At 39.4% G+C, this 18,327-nt stretch overlaps 2 protein-coding genes and 1 long non-coding RNA gene across 8 annotated transcripts in view; 2 read left to right on the top strand and 1 right to left on the bottom strand.

Moving 5' to 3' along the window:
• The first annotated feature begins 309 nt into the window (after positions 1 to 309).
• CRR1 (Dihydrodipicolinate reductase, bacterial/plant) lies at positions 310 to 3,086 on the top strand. Of its 4 annotated transcripts, none has more exons than XM_088961856.1 (10): positions 310 to 582; positions 687 to 809; positions 918 to 992; positions 1,109 to 1,174; positions 1,260 to 1,355; positions 1,480 to 1,596; positions 2,018 to 2,110; positions 2,398 to 2,499; positions 2,582 to 2,668; positions 2,762 to 3,086. In XM_088961856.1, exons 1-10 carry the CDS (start codon positions 466 to 468, stop codon positions 2,792 to 2,794), a joined length of 909 nt encoding a protein of 302 aa, XP_088817982.1. In that variant the 5' UTR covers positions 310 to 465; the 3' UTR covers positions 2,795 to 3,086. The 4 variants fall into 4 exon arrangements, 2 of the variants coding, with proteins under 2 accessions (XP_088817982.1, XP_088817981.1); XR_016104449.1 differs by having other exon boundaries at positions 334 to 582; positions 691 to 809; positions 2,403 to 2,499; XM_088961855.1 differs by having other exon boundaries at positions 334 to 582; positions 691 to 809.
• Positions 3,087 to 4,672: 1,586 nt separating this feature from the next.
• LOC148880048 (lysophospholipid acyltransferase 1-like) lies at positions 4,673 to 18,164 on the bottom strand. Of its 3 annotated transcripts, none has more exons than XM_088961854.1 (9): positions 18,026 to 18,164; positions 17,276 to 17,929; positions 14,617 to 14,672; positions 8,404 to 8,624; positions 7,899 to 8,307; positions 7,030 to 7,115; positions 5,372 to 5,435; positions 5,174 to 5,292; positions 4,673 to 5,066 (listed from the first exon to the last, which is right to left on the bottom strand). In XM_088961854.1, exons 2-9 carry the CDS (start codon positions 17,575 to 17,577, stop codon positions 4,941 to 4,943), a joined length of 1,383 nt encoding a protein of 460 aa, XP_088817980.1. In that variant the 5' UTR covers positions 17,578 to 17,929; positions 18,026 to 18,164; the 3' UTR covers positions 4,673 to 4,940. The 3 variants fall into 3 exon arrangements, 2 of the variants coding, with proteins under 2 accessions (XP_088817980.1, XP_088817979.1); XM_088961853.1 differs by having other exon boundaries at positions 17,276 to 17,825; positions 18,026 to 18,162; XR_016104448.1 differs by having other exon boundaries at positions 7,026 to 7,115; positions 17,276 to 18,084.
• LOC148880047 (uncharacterized) overlaps positions 18,089 to 18,327 on the top strand; it is a 26,364-nt gene continuing 26,125 nt past the window's right edge. Inside the window, exon 1 of the long non-coding RNA XR_016104451.1 lies at positions 18,089 to 18,226. This is a non-coding gene — a long non-coding RNA (uncharacterized LOC148880047). The remainder of the gene's footprint in view (positions 18,227 to 18,327) is intronic.

Below are 18,327 nucleotides of genomic sequence, written 5' to 3'. Positions count from 1 at the left end.
AAACGACAAGTTTGAAGGCGCCACTCCCTAGGTTGTGTTCGAATGGGAGGAGAGGGAAGAAAATCCTCACATGGGGGTATTTTAGGTATTAAAATTTTAATAGGGACTGGTTTGTCCCATTAGATTGGAAGAAGCACTTCTCTAAGAAGTGCTAAAAAAAAGCGACCTTGAGGTCACTTTTTTAATAAGTGCTTCTTTTACAAAAAGAAAATAAAAAAGTACTTTTTCTTCACTTTTTTACTAAAACACATATAATCACTTAATGTGTGACTCCAACTATTAAAATAAGTACTTTTTAAAAGTGAAATCAAACAATGCCTTATCCACGCCTCCTTATCTTAAGTTAGCAATAAAAATCTTCCATGCCATCTTCCCTCTTCATGCGTTTGCATCCAAATTCCAAGGTTAGCCGGCCTTACCGTTACCGACAGAGAGAGAGAGAGAGCTCTGAGCAACTGAGGTACCATGGCAGCAGCCCTGAGGTGCCCACCATTTCAGCCCACCAACTACAAGAGAATCCACAGGCTCAAACCCAAGTCTCCCATATCATGTTCAGTCCAACCCTCACAAAACAATATCAAGGTACATTCACACATCTTTTACTTCTCCAGTTTCTCTCTTATGGGGACAAAGTTTAAGGTGGTCTATTCCTTTTTCGTTGATCGTTGTTGCCCTGTGGAGAAAAGGTAGTCATCAATGGTGCAACCAAGGAAATAGGGAAGGCTGCAATAGTTGCAGTGACCAAAGCCAGAGGAATGGAAATAGCCGGTGCTGTGGATTCCCAACTTGTAGGAGAAGATGTTGGAAAGGTTGCCTCTTTATCTTTTCTTTCTCATTTTACTTTTTCACTTGTTAAAAGGTTTCTGGAAATTGGAATCACAGTCATGGTCAATTAACAGGAGGAATTTCTTGGGTAGGTATGTAATATGGAGGAGCCTCTGGAGGTGCCAATAATAAATGATCTCACCATGGTTCTGGGTTCCATATCTCAGGTAATCTCCTACTTCCAGCGCTCTCTCTTTCCTCTCTTCTGTTTTTTCTTTCTTCCTCTTTTGTGTTGTATGTTTTGCTCTCTCTCAAACAACACGTTTATGGGAGTCTTTTGCAGTCAAAAGCAAATGGAGTTGTTGTCGATTTCACTGAACCATCAACCGTCTATGAAAATGTCAAACAGGTGTGGCCTCTTTCCGGACTCACCCCTCTGAAATTTCTTCTCTCGTTTTCAACTGTTCTCTCATCTCTGTTCTTTTATCTTGCAGGCAACAGCCTTTGGCATGAGGAGTGTAGTTTATGTGCCTCGGATTAATCTAGATACTATTACGGCACTATCTTCATTCTGCGAGAAGGCCAGCATGGTGAGCTAGCTCGGGGTGAGGATTTGTTTCGTTTTTTCCTTGTCTGTGTTTTTTATTTTATTTTTTGAATTGTGTCTTTTGCGTTAAACTTTTGTATGTGCTTTGTTTGTTTCGTCCAATTCAGGGCTGTCTGATCGCCCCAACATTGTCCATTGGATCTATACTGCTCCAGCAAGCGGCCATTTCGGCGTCCTTCCACTACAACAACGTAGAAATTGTAGAGTCAAGACCAAATGCATCAGTAAGTTAAACCAGAATCCAGAAATGTAAGAACTTCACTTGAAATTGAACTGAAAAGTCAGTAGATTCATTTCCAAAGTCGATACTGTTCCCATATTTTAATATCAGCGTTTGATATGCAACATCGATAACAAATACTGTAGAAGTTATCTAAGAGAATGAATGCTGGGAAAAGTACCGGAATTTATAATAGCATTAATGAGTAATAAGGTTTGATCAAGTCAGCTTGAGAAGAATCAACTCAAGTAGCTCATATATTTTATTCAGCTTTGCTTTTTTAAATTGGGTAGGCCGCGTTCAGCATTCTGTCTTCTCAATTAGATCAATGTTTTCTACTCATCAAGACATTGGCCGCCTTTTGATTTATCCCTACTCTTGGCAAACTGCTTTTCCAGGTTACTAACTTGCACATTCATGAACAGGATCTTCCGTCACCTGATGCAATACAAATTGCCAACAATCTCTCTAACCTTGGCCAGATCTACAACAGAGAAGATATTTCAACAAACATTTTGGTAAGATGAGACCCTTACTGAAACATATGAGCACTGCATTTGACCACATAAATTCAATGGCCTTATCTACAGACAACTACTCTACAAAATCAGTAGTTTATTACTTCCAAAGTTGAAAATGATAAAAAAGTATAAGGTAATTAAGGCTAGATTTTCATGAGCAAGGAATCTTATCGGTATAACAGGCATCACTCATTCACCCCCATTAATTTAAAGAGTAATGAAGACAATACTTTTTCTGGTTTTACCATTATGAGATAAGCTCATTCTTGCTCTTGTCCACTAAGGCAAGGGGGCAAGTTCTGGGAGAGGATGGGATCCGTGTGCACAGCTTGGTTCTTCCAGGGCTTCCATCCAGTACAACAGTTCATTTCTCTGGTCCAGGGGAGGTAGGTTTTTTGGGTTCTGCTTCCTGAAAAATTTGAACAGTGCATATAACCTTATCTGAATGTTACTGACTGTGAACTCCAGGTATACTCCCTAAAACATGATATAACAGACGTGAAGTGTCTTATGCCAGGACTAGTATTGGCCATAAGGAGGGTTGTGCGCCTCAAGGTAACCAGTCCTTTCAATTTCTCTGGATTTCATCAAGGATTATGGGCTTTCACTCTGCTTGAATTACAATTCTCTTTCTGTCCCCTTTGGCAGAACCTGATATTTGGCTTGGAAAAGTTTCTGTAGAGATAAGGTGTTCTTCAAGCTTATCCATTAAAGTGTAGTAGAAAAGAATCGAAGAAATTCATGTCTGGTCACCACCACAGGCTTTGTTGAGAGTACCTTTAAGAAAATAAATTAACCTCATTGGCCACAAGTTTCATTAATAACTGTAACACAGTCATTTTCAAAGGCCAAACTGCAATCAAACGCAACATTTTGTGGAGTTCCATTAGAAATCCAAGCATAATCATACTCCATGTAAACTTAAACAATTCAGAGAATCAAGAAAGAGATAGCTTTGCAGTTTTTAAAGGAACTAGTTCTGATGATACCACCTTCTTAAAGCAAGGAGTCTCTCCTAAACATATTTATGGGTTCACAACTTCCAAAAATTCTTGTTTGATCATAACAAGTCCGCACATAATGTGACGCTCAAATATCGCACACTCTTGGGGATTCCCAATTCGGGAAAGAAGGGATCTTATCTAGACATATCTACCCTCCAAATGGCATTATTTGTTTCTTTAATTAGGGTTCCAACAATATCATGTTCCTTCCCCAATTGACAGGACCTTTTATAGATTTTATTTTTTTCATATTTATTACCTACCTTCCAAAACTCAAAATCTTAAATTTTCTACATTTTAAAAATTTATCAGGAAACTCCACTTTTCTTACTAAAAAGAAAAGGGAAAAAAAGGAAGAAAGAAAATGAAGATCTTAAGAGAAGGAACTCAGACTCAATTTACAGCTCATGCAAAAAAGTGAGTCAAATAATGGTGCGTCCAATAGCATGGACACAAACTCTTTAATAGAAACTAAAAATTTACTCCATACCATTCAGTAGTCCAGAATGTCATGTACTTCGTCATTCTGAAATCAGATTGAAAAGAAAAGACAACCATTTCCTAGTTATGGCACTCAATTCAAATGAACAAAAAGAAAGAAAAATAAAAAATCAAATGAGCAAGAAGAAATCCGAGAATAAGGGGCATATTTTTCTCAAGTCCATTGTTACCTGGACAATGACGCTGGTTGCTTGTTTTGTGGCGCCAGTTACACCGAAACGCATACCAATTTCTTGCCATTCACTCTCACGCATACTAATTTCTAAACTATGTATTTGCACTGTACATATATGTATTTGTGAGCCTTATAAGTGGGAGCCATTGCTGAATCCCCAATAGGACTGCACTTTTGAGAATGAAAATGCAGATTCATGTCTAAATACATTGTGAAGTCTGTATTTACATGCTGCAAGTTGGATCCTTATTTGGGATCCAGCAACAACAGATTCCGTTTATATTGGTAACCAAGATCCCGAAGCATGCTCGCCATCACTTCCTCAGAATCAAAACCAAAAGTAGTTTAGGAAAATTACTTAAACCTCCCCTGGTTTTGACTCTAGCAAAACCTCTCTTCCTTTAACTTTCCTGACAGAAAATGAAAGAAATGATGCATTAAATTTTTTTCCCACTTTTTCCCACATAATGCTTAAAAATTTAAAGCATTACATGATCATAGTCCTTGAAGGGAGGTTTTTGCTAGGATCAAAACCCATGAGAGGTTTAAGTGATTGTCAGATAACCCACAGGAGGTTTAAGTAATTTTTCTGGACATCTACTTTTTTGCCCACAAATCAAAAGCAGAAACAGCAATAAGTATACTATTCTCCTTTTGATATCGGAGGAATTTGTCTGCTTAAGATGGAAGAGAATCTCTTCTTATTTTATATATATATATATATATATATATATATAGGGCAGTTGATCTGGCAGGATATTTCAATTGGGCAATGTGAACCATGTATACCAACTGCAATGCTATAGGATTCCATCATATCCCCATCAATGGAATATAAACTTTAGCAAAGAAATGTGGCTGGACGGCTGCCATGAGCAGTTTAAAAGTGTTCAACATCTATCAATTCATGATTAGAGAAAAACAAAATAACCAACAATAAAAGTTGAAATAATTGTAAAGCAAATCGCGAGCCAAACATGTAGGAGTAAGGTTAAACATTTGATGCCAATGCAGTTCTTTCTTAACTAAGAAAAATATTACAATTTACCAAACATGAAGAGAAGGTTTTGGGGGGGGGGTGCTACCACTCCTTTTCCAGCAGTGTTGAGCAGAATAAAAACATGTAGTTACCATCTCATTGCTCTTTCTAATCTTTAGACCTGTAAGGTTTTGGTTTGAAGATGCAACCCAGGAGTATCAGTATAATGGGAATAACTGTTCCAACGTAATAAACACTCCCATATGAAGTGATTGTCTCGTGCATGCTCAACACCTTGGTAATGAAGTACAAAACGTCAAAACAGAATTTAACGAAGCAAATGTAAATTGTAATCCTGGAAATTCCAAATTCAAAGCTAAAACGAGTAGATATGAACCAACCAGGAAAGCAACGCAGGAATAGTTCAAACTCAATAATGTACAAGTAAAGTTCATAAACACCAGTATCTTCTTAACTAGGTCCATGTTCCGAGGAAGAGCTCGTTGCCATCTATAGATAACTGCTCAAAGACAAAAACAAGGAAATCAAGAAATGATAAACAGAATTCCACAAATAATAAGGCATAATTTGAAGAGTACCTCTTGAAGCCGCTACCATCAATACTGACTGAACAAAGAATATGATATATCCAGGATACAGTCCCTGCAATTTGAGAGAAACAGAAACAGAAGTTGGTTGCAGCATAGTCATCGTTATAAGACAAAAACAGACATCATTTGAATGAAATTTCCTATAATCACCATTAATGGTGTGGTCTAAGAATGATTACATGAGACATAAAAGGAAACAGGATACCAACTATTACCTTCTTTGCACTTGTTGATCAAGGTAAGGAAAAACAAGCAGGGCAGAAATGGGTTACAGAAGCATATTCTCCAACAAAGTCACAAAGGTATAGACACATTTCATTTGATAAAATTTCCTATAATCACCATCAATGATATGTTCTAAGCATGATTTCATGAGCTATAAAAGGAAACAGGATACCAACTATTACCCTCTTTGCACTTATTGACTGAGGTAAGGAAAAACAAGCAGGGAAAGAAATGGGTAAACAGAAACATTCTCCAACAAAGTCAAAAAGGTAGACAGATATTTCTTGGCAATGACAAAGATAAAGAATCATTCATTAAACTTCAAAAGCATTTTCACAACAGTAGGGCCTGCAAATAATAGATCAAAATAAAGTAAATTGAGCCCCATGTGTCCCCCTTCCCTGTGTGTGCATCTATGAAATTCTCAGATATTAAATCTGCAGCTTCAAATTGATAGTTTAGTACGTAAGGACTTGGCTTAGCATCGCAGTCACCAATCATCATCATCATCCCAACTATATGGCATCAGCTACATGCATATTATTGGCAATCATCATTAATATTCAAATATTATGGTCCAATAGTATTTCAGTCTTACAATTGAGAATAGAGGCTACTGAAAAAAAAAAGGTATTTATTTTAAACACCTCATTGTTCCATGTATTCAATTGGACTGGCCCATAATAACAAATTCAGAAGCCAACTTTAAACAAGGAATCCTATAATTCCCTATAAGCACAGGAAATGGAAGTTGGATGCAGCATACAATCATACATAAAAGATGAAAATAGACATTTCATTTTAATGAACCTCCCTATGATAACCAGCAATCATGTTGTCTAAGAATGTTCACATGAAAGACAAAAGGAAATAGGACAACAACTATCATCCTCTTTTTGTACTTTGTCCAAGTAAAAACATACAGGGCGGGAAATAAGTTACATGATTGTTCTCACAACAAAATCACAAAGTTATTGACAGATTACTTGACAAAGATGAAGAATCACTCATGAAACTTAAACATTTTCACAATAATGAGATCTGAGAATAATTGACAGACAAAGTTATCCGAACCCTATGTGTTCCCCACCCTACTCCCTCAATGTGTAGGTTTTAAATAACATATTTTAGATCTTCAACCTGAAAATCAACAGTTGAAAAGCAATCAATAAGATCGGCACAGTTTACAAATTTAGAAAACTATCTTAAGCAAGAAATCTTATAATGCCCTGTTAGTGTAGTGATAGAAACTACTGATTTTGCAAAACTAACTTCCAGGAAATAGAAAACTAGTACAGTTTAAACAGTCAGCTAGGGGAGAATAACTAAACCCATCATCAATTGATGGAAGATCACAAGATAAAAAGGCCAATAAAGGAAAAAAAAAAGGATCACAAGGCATGGTGGAGAAACATACTTACATGCCAAACAGCACTAACAGTTTGTGTTGCCAGCAGTTGAGCGAAACCAGGTTTCTTTCCCTTTTCAACAAGTCTTTCATAAACATCTAAAATGACAAGCAGAAAATGTCAATTATATATGCCAAAAAAAGAGCACAACCAATTAACTAGATTTTGCTGACTGCTCTGTAGTCTTGAATTACCAGTACATGTTTATGAATGTGATCATGAAGTACCAATATATGGAACATAACTAGCAACAAGAAAAGTAAAAGGTAATTTCTCTTTGGTGACCATCCAAGCATGTTACAAGCAAGGAGAAGTCAAAGATTGCTTGGTGCTGGAATCTGACGAAGTCAACATTTTTCCACACAAAAAGCGTCCATATATGAATGTGTACGAATATATATTAGCTGCTTATGTTTACATGTCTGTATTGGATACGAAAGATAGGAAGCCCTTTTTTCTTTTCCTTTTTTCTGGAAGGGCTACGAATGATAGGATATTTCAATTTGTAACCATATTTTAGTAATTCTTCATCTTCGATTAGTGACTCCAATCATGGCCATGTGTCTTTGAGGCCATAATAAAAAATTTGCACTGGATGCATGTTCTAAGATATCCATTTCATTAATAATTTAATATATATTTAATTGATGTCGGGGGTGAAAGATTTAACAATCATTAAAAATTAGGCAACTGAGCAAACAACCAAGAACATCCTCAGCATAAAAATGCATCCACACACAGATACAGAAACATATAAATATATTTGCTCCAAATCAAATAATATTATCAAGAGATTCAAGACATTGTCATTCTGGATTGAGAATATTCCCATATCTTTAACTTGATGGTTACCATGCTATGATGTAGCAGTAGACACTTACAATGACGTAGCCAGGTGCTGACATGGATGTTCCATACAAGCGGCAACTCAACAGCACTCTTTGCCAACTCAACACCAATGATATCAATATTCTTTGCACGATCCCAAAGTGGATTTGATGGAAAAGAATCTGACCAACCACTGAATCCAAGACCAGATATAATAAGAGATGCCTCTGATATTGACCAGATATAATAATACTTCCAGCGTGTTGTAAAGCCACATAAATACTGGTAAACCAGCCGTTTCCAGAATCCCCATTCATGATATATGGGATCAGTAAACCGGGATACTGGAAAACGTGGCACCAGATATAAATACAGGACCATGCATATTGCAGCTTGAACTAGAACTTTAATTGCTGCACCATAAGGAGATGGTAATGGTTTGTTCATAGACTGGCTCCAAATCTGTGCAGGTGGAGGTTACAATAGTTCCAATTTTATTAGTTCAAGTAAAGAAAGCATTCAAATGAACAGAAGTGAGCTCTTAAATGCTAAACCTACCCCTTTCCTTTCTGTCCATTCAATATAATCCTTCATTTCATAAACTGGTCCAGCAAAGTGACTCCCACAGCAAAGGCAATAACCAAAGTACTCTACAAGAGTAGGTAACTTGAGCAACCGATTTTTCTTTTGTGCCACACGTAGACCCTCTTCTTTCAATAGCCCATCATTGTAATTAATTGCACAGGAGATGACTTTCAGTGAAACAACCATCAAGGCTCCTATTTGGGAAAAAGTGACAGTAGTTATTGATCGTTGACCTCAATATACAATATAAAAAATTAAGAGTTCTTGTCAAATGCTACAGGAATTATTATCTAAACTTCCTTATCCTTTTTTTTTTCTATTTGAGACTTTTCTGTACAAAACTTAAAGTATCAGGAAGCTACCAAAGGGGGTGAGCATTCAAGCTTTGAAACATATATAAAAAAATTCTGAATGACTAATTGTTCTTAGGCAATAATTCATGATTCTCCCTCATCTTAACATCCTTGCACTTCTTGAACTCTTTACTTCCTTGTTATCTTGCCATATTCTTCTATAAATATGTTCTTGAGTTATGTTTGTTGATAGTAAGATTAGTAAACAAGACTGGAAATGTTAACTGATAATCACTGATTCAGTGTTCAGGGTCAAGGAAAAGAGTAGCAAGAGAAAGAATTTTATAGCTAGATATGGCTCATACCATGAGATGTTGATCAAGTTACTCCACATTAAGTTATTATCAATATTCAATATCATTCTTACCACCTATATAGTTAAGAGAGGCAACGTCTGGTTGCTTTTTCCTGGAAAGATGAGTCAACACTACGCAACAACTTGTTGTCGCCTAAGTGAAAAATAAAATAAAAAATATAAACATATTTTATAATGTAAAAGGCCACTATCAAATGATAGTCCCAACTACTTGGGAAGGGTGGACTGGACACAGACCTTAACTCTGGCTTTTTTTTTTTTTGCATGAAGAAGCCTCTCTCAGACACAAATGTGTTATTACACTTATCAGCCTAATATTCTACCATTTCACCAAATAATGACCCATATATACACATATTCTATAATATGTATATATATAATTGTAAACAAGTATTATGTAATTAATTGTTGATTATAAACTATTAAACTACAAATTTAAATCACTTAACACCTGATTTTCAGGGAAATAGAAAGAATTCATTAACAGCAGTGGAACACACATATGCATAGTGATTAATAGCCACAATTTTTAGACTTCTACACACCTCTAGCACTTTGCGTATCCATTCCACCCCTCCCAAGACCCAAATAGCTAGGATCAATATTGGGTAATGGTCTTTTATATACCCATAACCAAGGTTCAAAGTATCAATATGATACGCCCCATATTGGGTTGTATTGTATCTTTGGGTACCCGATACACCTGTTTATAGGTGTTTTCAGGAACCCAAGGGTGTATCAATATGTTGAACCATGCCCATGGCAAAAATAAATTAGGTTACACACACCCTCATATTAAAATGTAAAAGGGAATAATTACTTACCCCTAATAAATGTTTTTATTTATACCAACTACCTAGTTGATCATCTAGGCAATGAGCCTCAAAAACACCTAGAGGACATTTTAACTACACTTTGACTGTATACCCCATCCTTCACTTAAAATATATATGGATATGCATTTAAATAAAATGAATGGAGTGATGGAACCTGATGCAGCACGATCCGGGCACTCCTAGCTGGCTGCTAATTGGCTCCTCGTTGGCAACGGACAGCACTTGAGAAGATGGAAAGGAAGGATTCCTGGGGATTTTACCCGGTGGGAATACTCCGATGCTTAAGTTAGAATGCAAGAAAGAAGGAAAAGAAGAGTCGGTAGCTAATAGATTAGAGGTCTCAAGAAGAAGTTTCTCTTCTGCCCTGAGGGCTTTTATAGGGGCATTCTTGTCAGATCGGGCATAACTGCCACTGGGCCCCTGCTACAATCGTTACCTGTCAGGGCTGCGCAGGTGGCCGTTGTGACATACTCCTCGCCCGGGTGAGTGACACGTCTCCAAAGTGACAGACACGCCTCCGCCTGCTGAGAGACGTGGGTGCAGACTGTCGAAAGGATAGGGACTGCGCCGTCAGTAAGGGACGTGGTGCAGTCTGATCGGTACGGGCTGTCAGATAGAAGCTTCCTGAGGAATGCTTGTGCGGCCCATTCGCGAGCTACTTTGAAATGAGCTCGGAATACTTCAGGAGTACCCTTAGTAGAATTGGTCCTCGGGATGACTTGTCTGCTTGGGAGCTCGGGCGAGTTGGTTTTCTTAGCTCGCGAGCTAAAGTTGCCTCGGAATATCCCTTTAGAGGTAGCTCAGGGAACTCGGAGCTCGCGTTGTGGCGGGCTCCTCCTTTTGTGCGCTACGATGTAGCGAGCTGCCTTATGGGCCCATTACTTGGTTGTACTGGGCCACAATGCTGAGTTGTCGCTTATGCTGAGTCAGTGTCCACATGTTGCCATTTCATAGGCCGGACCAAATCGTCCTCTATCAATTGCCCCCCACTCCTTGAGCTGAGAGCGTTGCCTTAGCGCGAGTTCATGAAGCGTGATGGACTGATTTAATCGAAATTCAAACTTGATTGACTACTCACATTAAATGCATCTGCGGGAATCAAGAGATTTGCCGACTTTCATGACTTTTCGGATTCCAAAAACGTGCTGAAGTGGCTCTTAACTCCGGACATCGTGCAGTCGCTATTACCTTAATCATGGAAGACGTGCCGCCAATCACCTTCGGTTTTCAGAAGGCGTGCGGTCAATGCACCTGCGAGCCGTTGGATCTGCTTTGATCCTGGCCATCGATTCGGAGACGTGGTAGCTATAAATAGGAGGGCCTTCTGGGCCTCGTTTCCCTTCACGCCATCTTGTTGTCTTCGGATCCTGAGGTCGCACACCTGTCAAGTCTACTCGAGTTCCTCAACTTATTTCATCCCGTCCCCTTTTGATGAGTCTTACTGTCAATCATGTTGGGATACCCGTACCATGTTCGTCACCAGGGGAGTAACCAGGATGATGATGCTCCCTCGAGCTCGAGGGAAGCTTGGGAGCAGGTTCTGGGGGCCAGGGAGGTCTCCGGCGAAAGAGCTTCCACTTCGCGGGGAAGGGAGTCCGATACTTTCGGCCCTTCCTCCATGATAGAGGGGAGACTTAGGTCTCTGATTAGCTATTTCCACCTTCCTAGGGACCTCCTCTACTGCATCCCCACTGGTAACTTTCCGTGGGAGCACGGTCCCAACGATATAGTCATTTACCAGGAACAGCTCAAGCCTGGCCTACGTCTTCCCCTACACCCCTTGATAGTGGAGGTGCTAAACCACTTCAATGTCACTATTAACCAACTCCATCCCAATGTCATCCGAAACTTGGTTGGGACGATATCCTTGTGTTGGGAATATTGTCTTCCCTTGAGTCTGGACATCTTTTCTGCTATCCTCCGTATAAAGAATACCACTCCCAGGGCTCCATCGGAGAGGCGTCTCTACTACTTCTCTCCCCGTCGTGGCTACAAGCTCTTGCATGAGCTCCCAAAGAAAATCCCCGCCTGGAAGCGGGATTATTTTTTGGTCCGCAACCCCGAAGGGTGGCCCTTCCCTACTTCTTGGAGGGGCGCAATCTAGGACTCCGGGGTCGAGTTGGACCCTGAAACTCAGAAAACGATGTTGTCCTGGGTACCAGTAGGCTTCCTATGTTCGAACTACTTGGCCGAGGAGAAGCTCGTGCAGGCCAGCTTGAGCTCGGGTAGGTTGTCCTTTTAGGTCGCGTGGTTTTTGTCACGACATTGTGTTCATATGCGTATATATCTCATTCTTACCGAACTAATACTGTGATTTCTTCTTGGCAGCCATCATGTCTGGTATCAACTCGCGCCGCCTTCTTTCAAAAGAGGCGCAAGGTGAAGAGGTCACGCCCCGACCAGACTCCCACCTTGGGGGGTACTGAGTTTGGATCTGCCGAGCCGACTTTATCCTCCCCTCTACCTGAGATCCCACCGCCTGAAATCCCGCCACATCCATCCGAGGGAGCTAGTGGGGCTGGTCTCAAAGGGGACGAGCTCCCATAGCAGGGGGTGACTCCCCGTAACCCTCTCCAACCATCCCCTTACCCTCCGTTCCCAGTGGGGAACTGGGAAGGGGTGAACAACTACGTCGTGGCTCGACAAAGGAGCCAGAAGGTGATTTGCAATGACGAAGCCGCCCATTGGGGGAATATGGAGCCCGGGGACCTCGCCGCGTTTGCCTCCTCTCACTGCATGGTGGTAAGTGATTTTTTCCTTTCTTCTCTCATTTTGCTTCCTTTTGTTGTCCTCTGATCCTCTTTTTGTTGGCAGGTGAATACATCCATCCATGCTATGGCCCTCCAGACGCTCCTCCACCGCGTCGATGCCATCGACCATCGGGCTACCAATCAGAAGCTCCAGGGCGAGCTCGACCGGATTCGGGGCGAGCTCCATCACACTCGCAAGGGGAGTGAATCTCAGGAGCTACTTTTCCGCGATGGATTGAGAACTCCTTTTTCCATCCTTTTTCCTATTTTTTATGATTTTCCTTTCCTCCAAGAGTCTTTAGTTGTGTATGTTTCATCCATGTCAAGGATCCCAAGAAAACAAAGTTGGATCCTAGGGCCATATGGGATGTTTTTCTTGGGTATTCTTCTACACAAAAGGGATTAAGTGTTATGATCCGATTACCAAGAAAAAATATGTCACTTAGGAGGTGTTTTTTCTTCGAGTCTCAATCCTTCGTTCGATCTCCTAGGAATCCTCTTTAGGGGGAGACTAGTAGGGTGGAAGAGGATCCCTCTTCTCCTTCTCCTTTTGTGTTGTCTTCCACTTCTAGTCTTCTAGCTTGTCCTCTTGATCCTCTTAATTCTAGCAGTCTAGGTGAATCTAGTGAGGCTTCTATTGACCCTATTACTTCTCCGGATGTAGGAGATGGGGCTAATGCTAATAATACAAATCTTGAACAATAGAAAGAATTGAGAACCTTCTATAGGAAGAGGAAGAGGGAACCTCCAACTTGTGGAAACAACCAATCAGACTTAAATCAATCTGCCCTGGTGGACCCAGCTAATCCTATTTCTGATGCTCTTACACCTATTTTTGACTTGGATCTTCCCATTACTCTTTGTAAGCTTATTCATTCTTGTACCACTTGACACCCCATTGCTAAATATGTTTCTTTTTCTTGCTTATCCTTCACTATTATTCTTTTGTCTCTGGTCTTTCTTCTATTCATGTTCCCCTCCAGGTACTCTGACATTGTATCTGATCCAAAATGGAGAGAGGCTATGAATGAGGAAATGGAAGGTGAAGGCCAAGACATGGAAATTAGTGGATCTACCAGAAAGCAAGAGCACTACCAGAAAGCTTATTCCCTACACACCCTCAGAGATGTAGATAGCTGATGTTATGACAAAAGGCCTTCCTTTAATGAAGTTTCATGGTTTACTTGGAAAGCTGGGCATGATGGATGTCTATGCTCATCTTGAGGGAGAGTGTTGTAATGAGTGACTATGTAGGCCTTTTCTTCTTATATTTTAGATTTGTTTTTTAGTGGGCCTAAATTAGCTTTCTTTTTTTTTTTTTTGTCTAGGTGTCCCATCACTAATCAGGGGCACATCAGGCTTTTTATGTAATATCAAAAACCTAATATAAATTCTGTTCTAGGGCCCACTAAGAACAGTCTTGTTGTCCATTCACTTTCTTCTCTTCTCTCTGTTTTCTCTTTCTCTTGCTCTAATCACCATTACAGGTATGATAGCACAAATTTCAGAAAATGAAGTGCCCTTGTTACTTAGAAAAATGGTGGCAACAAGAAAACTAAAACAAGTTAAAAGACCACCAGATTGAAATTTTGGCATATATCTGAAACATAAGTAAAAAAAAAAAACATATGATGCATCCAAATTTCAGAAAATGAAGTGCTTTTGTTACTTAGGTGTTAAAATCCCTACTAATCTCTGAAGCCTGAAGTAGAAATTTCTAACAAGGAATTTTGATATATTAACACTTTTTTTGGCTGCAAAATATATTAGGATATGTTCAATTGTTCATTTTTATTGTTTCTTCCTTTTATCGTTTTCATCTTCAAGGTAAATAATAAGGAAAGTTACTTGATCGAGTAAAAATTTATAATTGATTGGACCTTTTTCAAGTAGGAGATACTAGTTAAATACAAGGTATGAATAGTGTTTACCAGTGACATCTATGCCTCCTTCCTTCCATGCATCTCCACTCATGTAGTATATGTGGCTACATAGATATAAGACATTGTCAAAATTCTGTTTCTTTGTAGCATTTTTCTTCTTTAAAACAGGTAGATTACAGTTCATTCCTTTGGCAGAAATTACAGAAGAAATTCAACAACAGAAAAATGAGAGTAATGGAAACAGGAATAGTGATAAGATGGTAAACAATATAACAGCAGATTTCATGAATACGGAGCCATGAGGATCTCTTCATTATAAGGGCATGGAAGAAGACCCACATTTATGTACTTATTTAGGAGTCAGGATTTAGGACTTTGGACCACAAGGGTTGCCATAAACTAACAGATGGATAGAATTCCATGAATTTGAAGACAAAGGTAGAGAATTCGACTAATGAATTTTATTTAGTTTAAAATAAGTTAATTAAAAAATAGTTATAAGTCCATTCGGACATTTCTAAAACTAGGAAGAATTTATTGAAGCAGAAAACCAGTGAAATTATCAAATTAATGATTAGACAATAGGTTTTGAAGTTGGAGGTGCATCCCATGACAACTATGCAAACAACCTTATTTCCAGACTTCTATGTGAGGTGGATCTAAGCTGTATTTATTTACTATACAAGATGGATCCAAGGAAAAGGCTGGGTTTTAAGGGTTACTATTCTAGAACTGATTCAACTAAGCCTTATTCCAACTATATGGAGCCAGCTAAACTTGTTCTGTTTCACATTACTATTCTAGAATCTTCATGGAAATATTAACAAGAACTGGCCATGTATGGATGCAGTATCCATGTATGATTCTTCCAAATTCAGTGATCGTATAAGATAGTAGTTGAAACACAGTATAGTTTTTCCAACACTGAAATGGAATGAAGAGATCCAACAGCCAATTGGAACAGAGAATGGAATGACTAGGTTCTGGTAGGGGTAGCTTGGCATCTTGCTCTAAGTTATATTATTCCCTCCAAATTCAGAGCTAAAAACTTCTATAACCCATTTGCCATAGAAAAATGCATTGCCTAGCTCATCTAAGCCATATCAACTGCTTGGTTCTTAAAAAGGAAATACGAGTATGACGGGTTTAGAAGTGTGCCAAGCACCACATGAAGCTTTCTTCCTTTCTTCCCCTTTTAAAGGAAGATATTGCAATTTGCAAAGATGACAGAATAAATAGAAATACAAGATAACATTCAGGACAAGAGTTTTCCATGTGGAAGTGTGGTCCACGTATGCAGTTTTATTGTAATTTGAAATATGTAACAGTTGTGAAGTAAGACATAAAATATGATTTATTTATTTATGGTAAAATAAGATAAATATATAGAATACTTACACAAAACAAGATGGAGATAATTAAAAATAAAAAAATGATTAATTGGCCTTTCCTCTAGGTAAAGGTTATGTGAAATGCAATAGTACAGAACTGGCCAAGGAGCAGCAATTTCCACTCTGGAAGAGAAACCTGATTTTAGATGGATGAGGATTCACAGTGTAGGGCTGTGAATCCACTACTAAAATTTGGGTTTTGGAGATAATAAGCCTACACTATGATTGAGGAAAAAGATTCCTCCTTTCTCGAGTGGTTCTTTATTCTTTTTCTTCTTTGGGGGGGGGGGGGGGGGGGGGGGCGTTCATTCTAGGAGGAAAAAAAAAATTTCCTTGACTGGAAATCTCGCAAGTATTCATTTGGACTCGCAATATTCAAATTCGCAAGCCATCTGGACTCGCAGGAGTCTGCAGGCTGGGCTCGCAAGTGGGACTTGCAGATCCCAATCTCGCTGAACTCTGGACTTGCAAATCTGTTTCTTAGCAGTTTTGGGGAGCTGACCTGGTAATTCAACGAAGAGGGAACTTCGGGTGTTTTGAGAGCAGGGGTTTTGGTGAGGAGGCTGTTAACACTGTAACTGTAATCTCCATTATTCCCTAGTGGGTTTCTTCTCCTCCAATGCTCCTCTAGTGCCCGTGGGCGTACGCTATAAGCCGAACCACGTAAATCTCTCTATGTGCTATTTTATTGCTCTGTTTTTCTTATCCCTTCCCTGTTTCTCTACTTGCCAATCGTTTATCTTGTTCCTGGGTTTTGTTAGCATCTCAACAACGTTGCCAAAACTTGGAAATTACATCTACTACAAACATTCCAAACTACGAAAGAGTATATCTATTCACACATACCTCAATCCTCACAGTTTCTTTATAATCCACGGTACTTCGGAAGTAATTTTATATTCTGTCTATAAACGAATCTAATCAGTAGTTTTCATTTTCAATTAAGTTACATGGACGAACTACTGTCACATATATCCACTGCGTTTTCTTCCTTCCACTTATACAATAAGGAGAAGGGCCGGGAAGACGTTTAATCACGACGGCAAGAGGGAAGGGAGGAATAAAAACACACTATACAAATCCAAGCTACACAATAATTTCTTAAATCAATTCCATTACCACATTAACCATCTAGGCATGACGATTATACACGAGAACGATTAATGACACTAAGTAATTTAAACCAACTGTGCTCTAACGAGGCCAACTGAAGAACAAACAATTCAAGAAAAGGAAATTAAAACAGCAAGCCTTATATATCCATTCAAGACCACATGGCATCGTAACCAGGTTCTATTACGATAGTTAATGCTTACCAGCCTATAAGATAACCGAATCCGGTGAAAAACGAGATAATGCCGCATCGCCGGCGATAAACAAGCATCGAAGTGTACCCCATCAACATCGAAACCAGAAAATGGAGATTCGAGGATAATCCGAACGAAAGATAAGATAACACAGCTCCTGACGCCGCCGAGTAGAGATGCTTCGGAATGGTTCCGGGGACGAGTCTCCATAGAAAGCTTACCGGTATGGTGGCGACGAAGCATAGAAGGAACCGAAGAACGGGAACTGAGACACTGATCGAAGACGCCATGGATTCCATGTCGGGCTCCATAGCTCACTGCCTCACTGTTGTGAAACTTGCTAAACCTTTGGCAAGAAAACTCTTCACTCTTCACTTCTTCAGCCTTTGGCGAGAAGGAAAATAGTTCGTTGGGAATACTGTGCCTTGTCGTTGTTATTGTCATTAATTGACCGTAATGCCCCTTCGATAGATGCGTAGCATCACCATTGACTCTAGCCTTGGAACGGTTAACACCTGAAATGTAAACCTCGGAGGCTAGTTGTCTTGAGTTTTGACACCTGATAGGATAGGCAAACCAAACGATCTGGGCTTAAACCTTTTTGGGTAAACCGCTAGATTAGAATCTCCTTTTCGTGCTTGGTCTTAAAGACAAAAAATTTTGCTGGCAGGAATACAGCGTATACATGATACATCCAAGTAAAAGATAAATTTACCATAAAGGGCACGATCATTTTAAAAATTAACAATTTTTAGGTACCGTTAAGATGCTCAAGGTTGAGCCTTCTCCCGGTTCGCTATCAGGTCCATCAGGATGGTTCAGGTTGTCATTTGTGCCGCAACTGCGAACTTCTCTGGCTTGATCATTGAGAAACAGGGAACCAGCTCCAGGAATATCAGATTGACTCAAGAGGGGAATCGCAGTGAAGCGACGAGGGATAAAGTGAACTTGTGAATCAAGGTGATTGATTTGAAACGAACTAGGTATTTATAGATTTGAGGTTGATGCCATATATTTTGCTGTTTGTATGTTTTATTTTCTGGAGCAAAACTGCTTTATTC

This window comes from Nelumbo lutea, chromosome 1 (genome assembly GCF_056320005.1).
Source record: "Nelumbo lutea isolate HS-2025 chromosome 1, American lotus-T2T, whole genome shotgun sequence".
Classification (NCBI taxonomy): Eukaryota; Viridiplantae; Streptophyta; class Magnoliopsida; order Proteales; family Nelumbonaceae; genus Nelumbo; species Nelumbo lutea.
The sequence above is the reverse complement of the archived record's forward strand: the minus strand, read 5'-3'. Positions and strand labels throughout refer to the sequence as shown.

Excerpts from the sequence above, each read along its gene's own strand:
- CRR1 (XM_088961855.1), top strand. The coding sequence starts at position 363 with ATGCCATCTTCCCTCTTCATGCGTTTGCATCCAAATTCCAAGGTTAGC. Across the intron at positions 810-917 it reads TAGGAGAAGATGTTGGAAAG|GTATGTAATATGGAGGAGCC; the intron begins GTTGCCTCTTTA and ends TTTCTTGGGTAG. Across the intron at positions 1,597-2,017 it reads AGTCAAGACCAAATGCATCA|GATCTTCCGTCACCTGATGC; the intron begins GTAAGTTAAACC and ends ATTCATGAACAG.
- LOC148880048 (XM_088961854.1), bottom strand. The coding sequence starts at position 17,577 with ATGGAGCCCGACATGGAATCCATGGCGTCTTCGATCAGTGTCTCAGTT. Across the intron at positions 8,308-8,403 it reads AATGGACAGAAAGGAAAGGG|ATTTGGAGCCAGTCTATGAA; the intron begins GTAGGTTTAGCA and ends CCACCTGCACAG. Across the intron at positions 5,067-5,173 it reads ATTCCTGCGTTGCTTTCCTG|GTGTTGAGCATGCACGAGAC; the intron begins GTTGGTTCATAT and ends TTCATTACCAAG.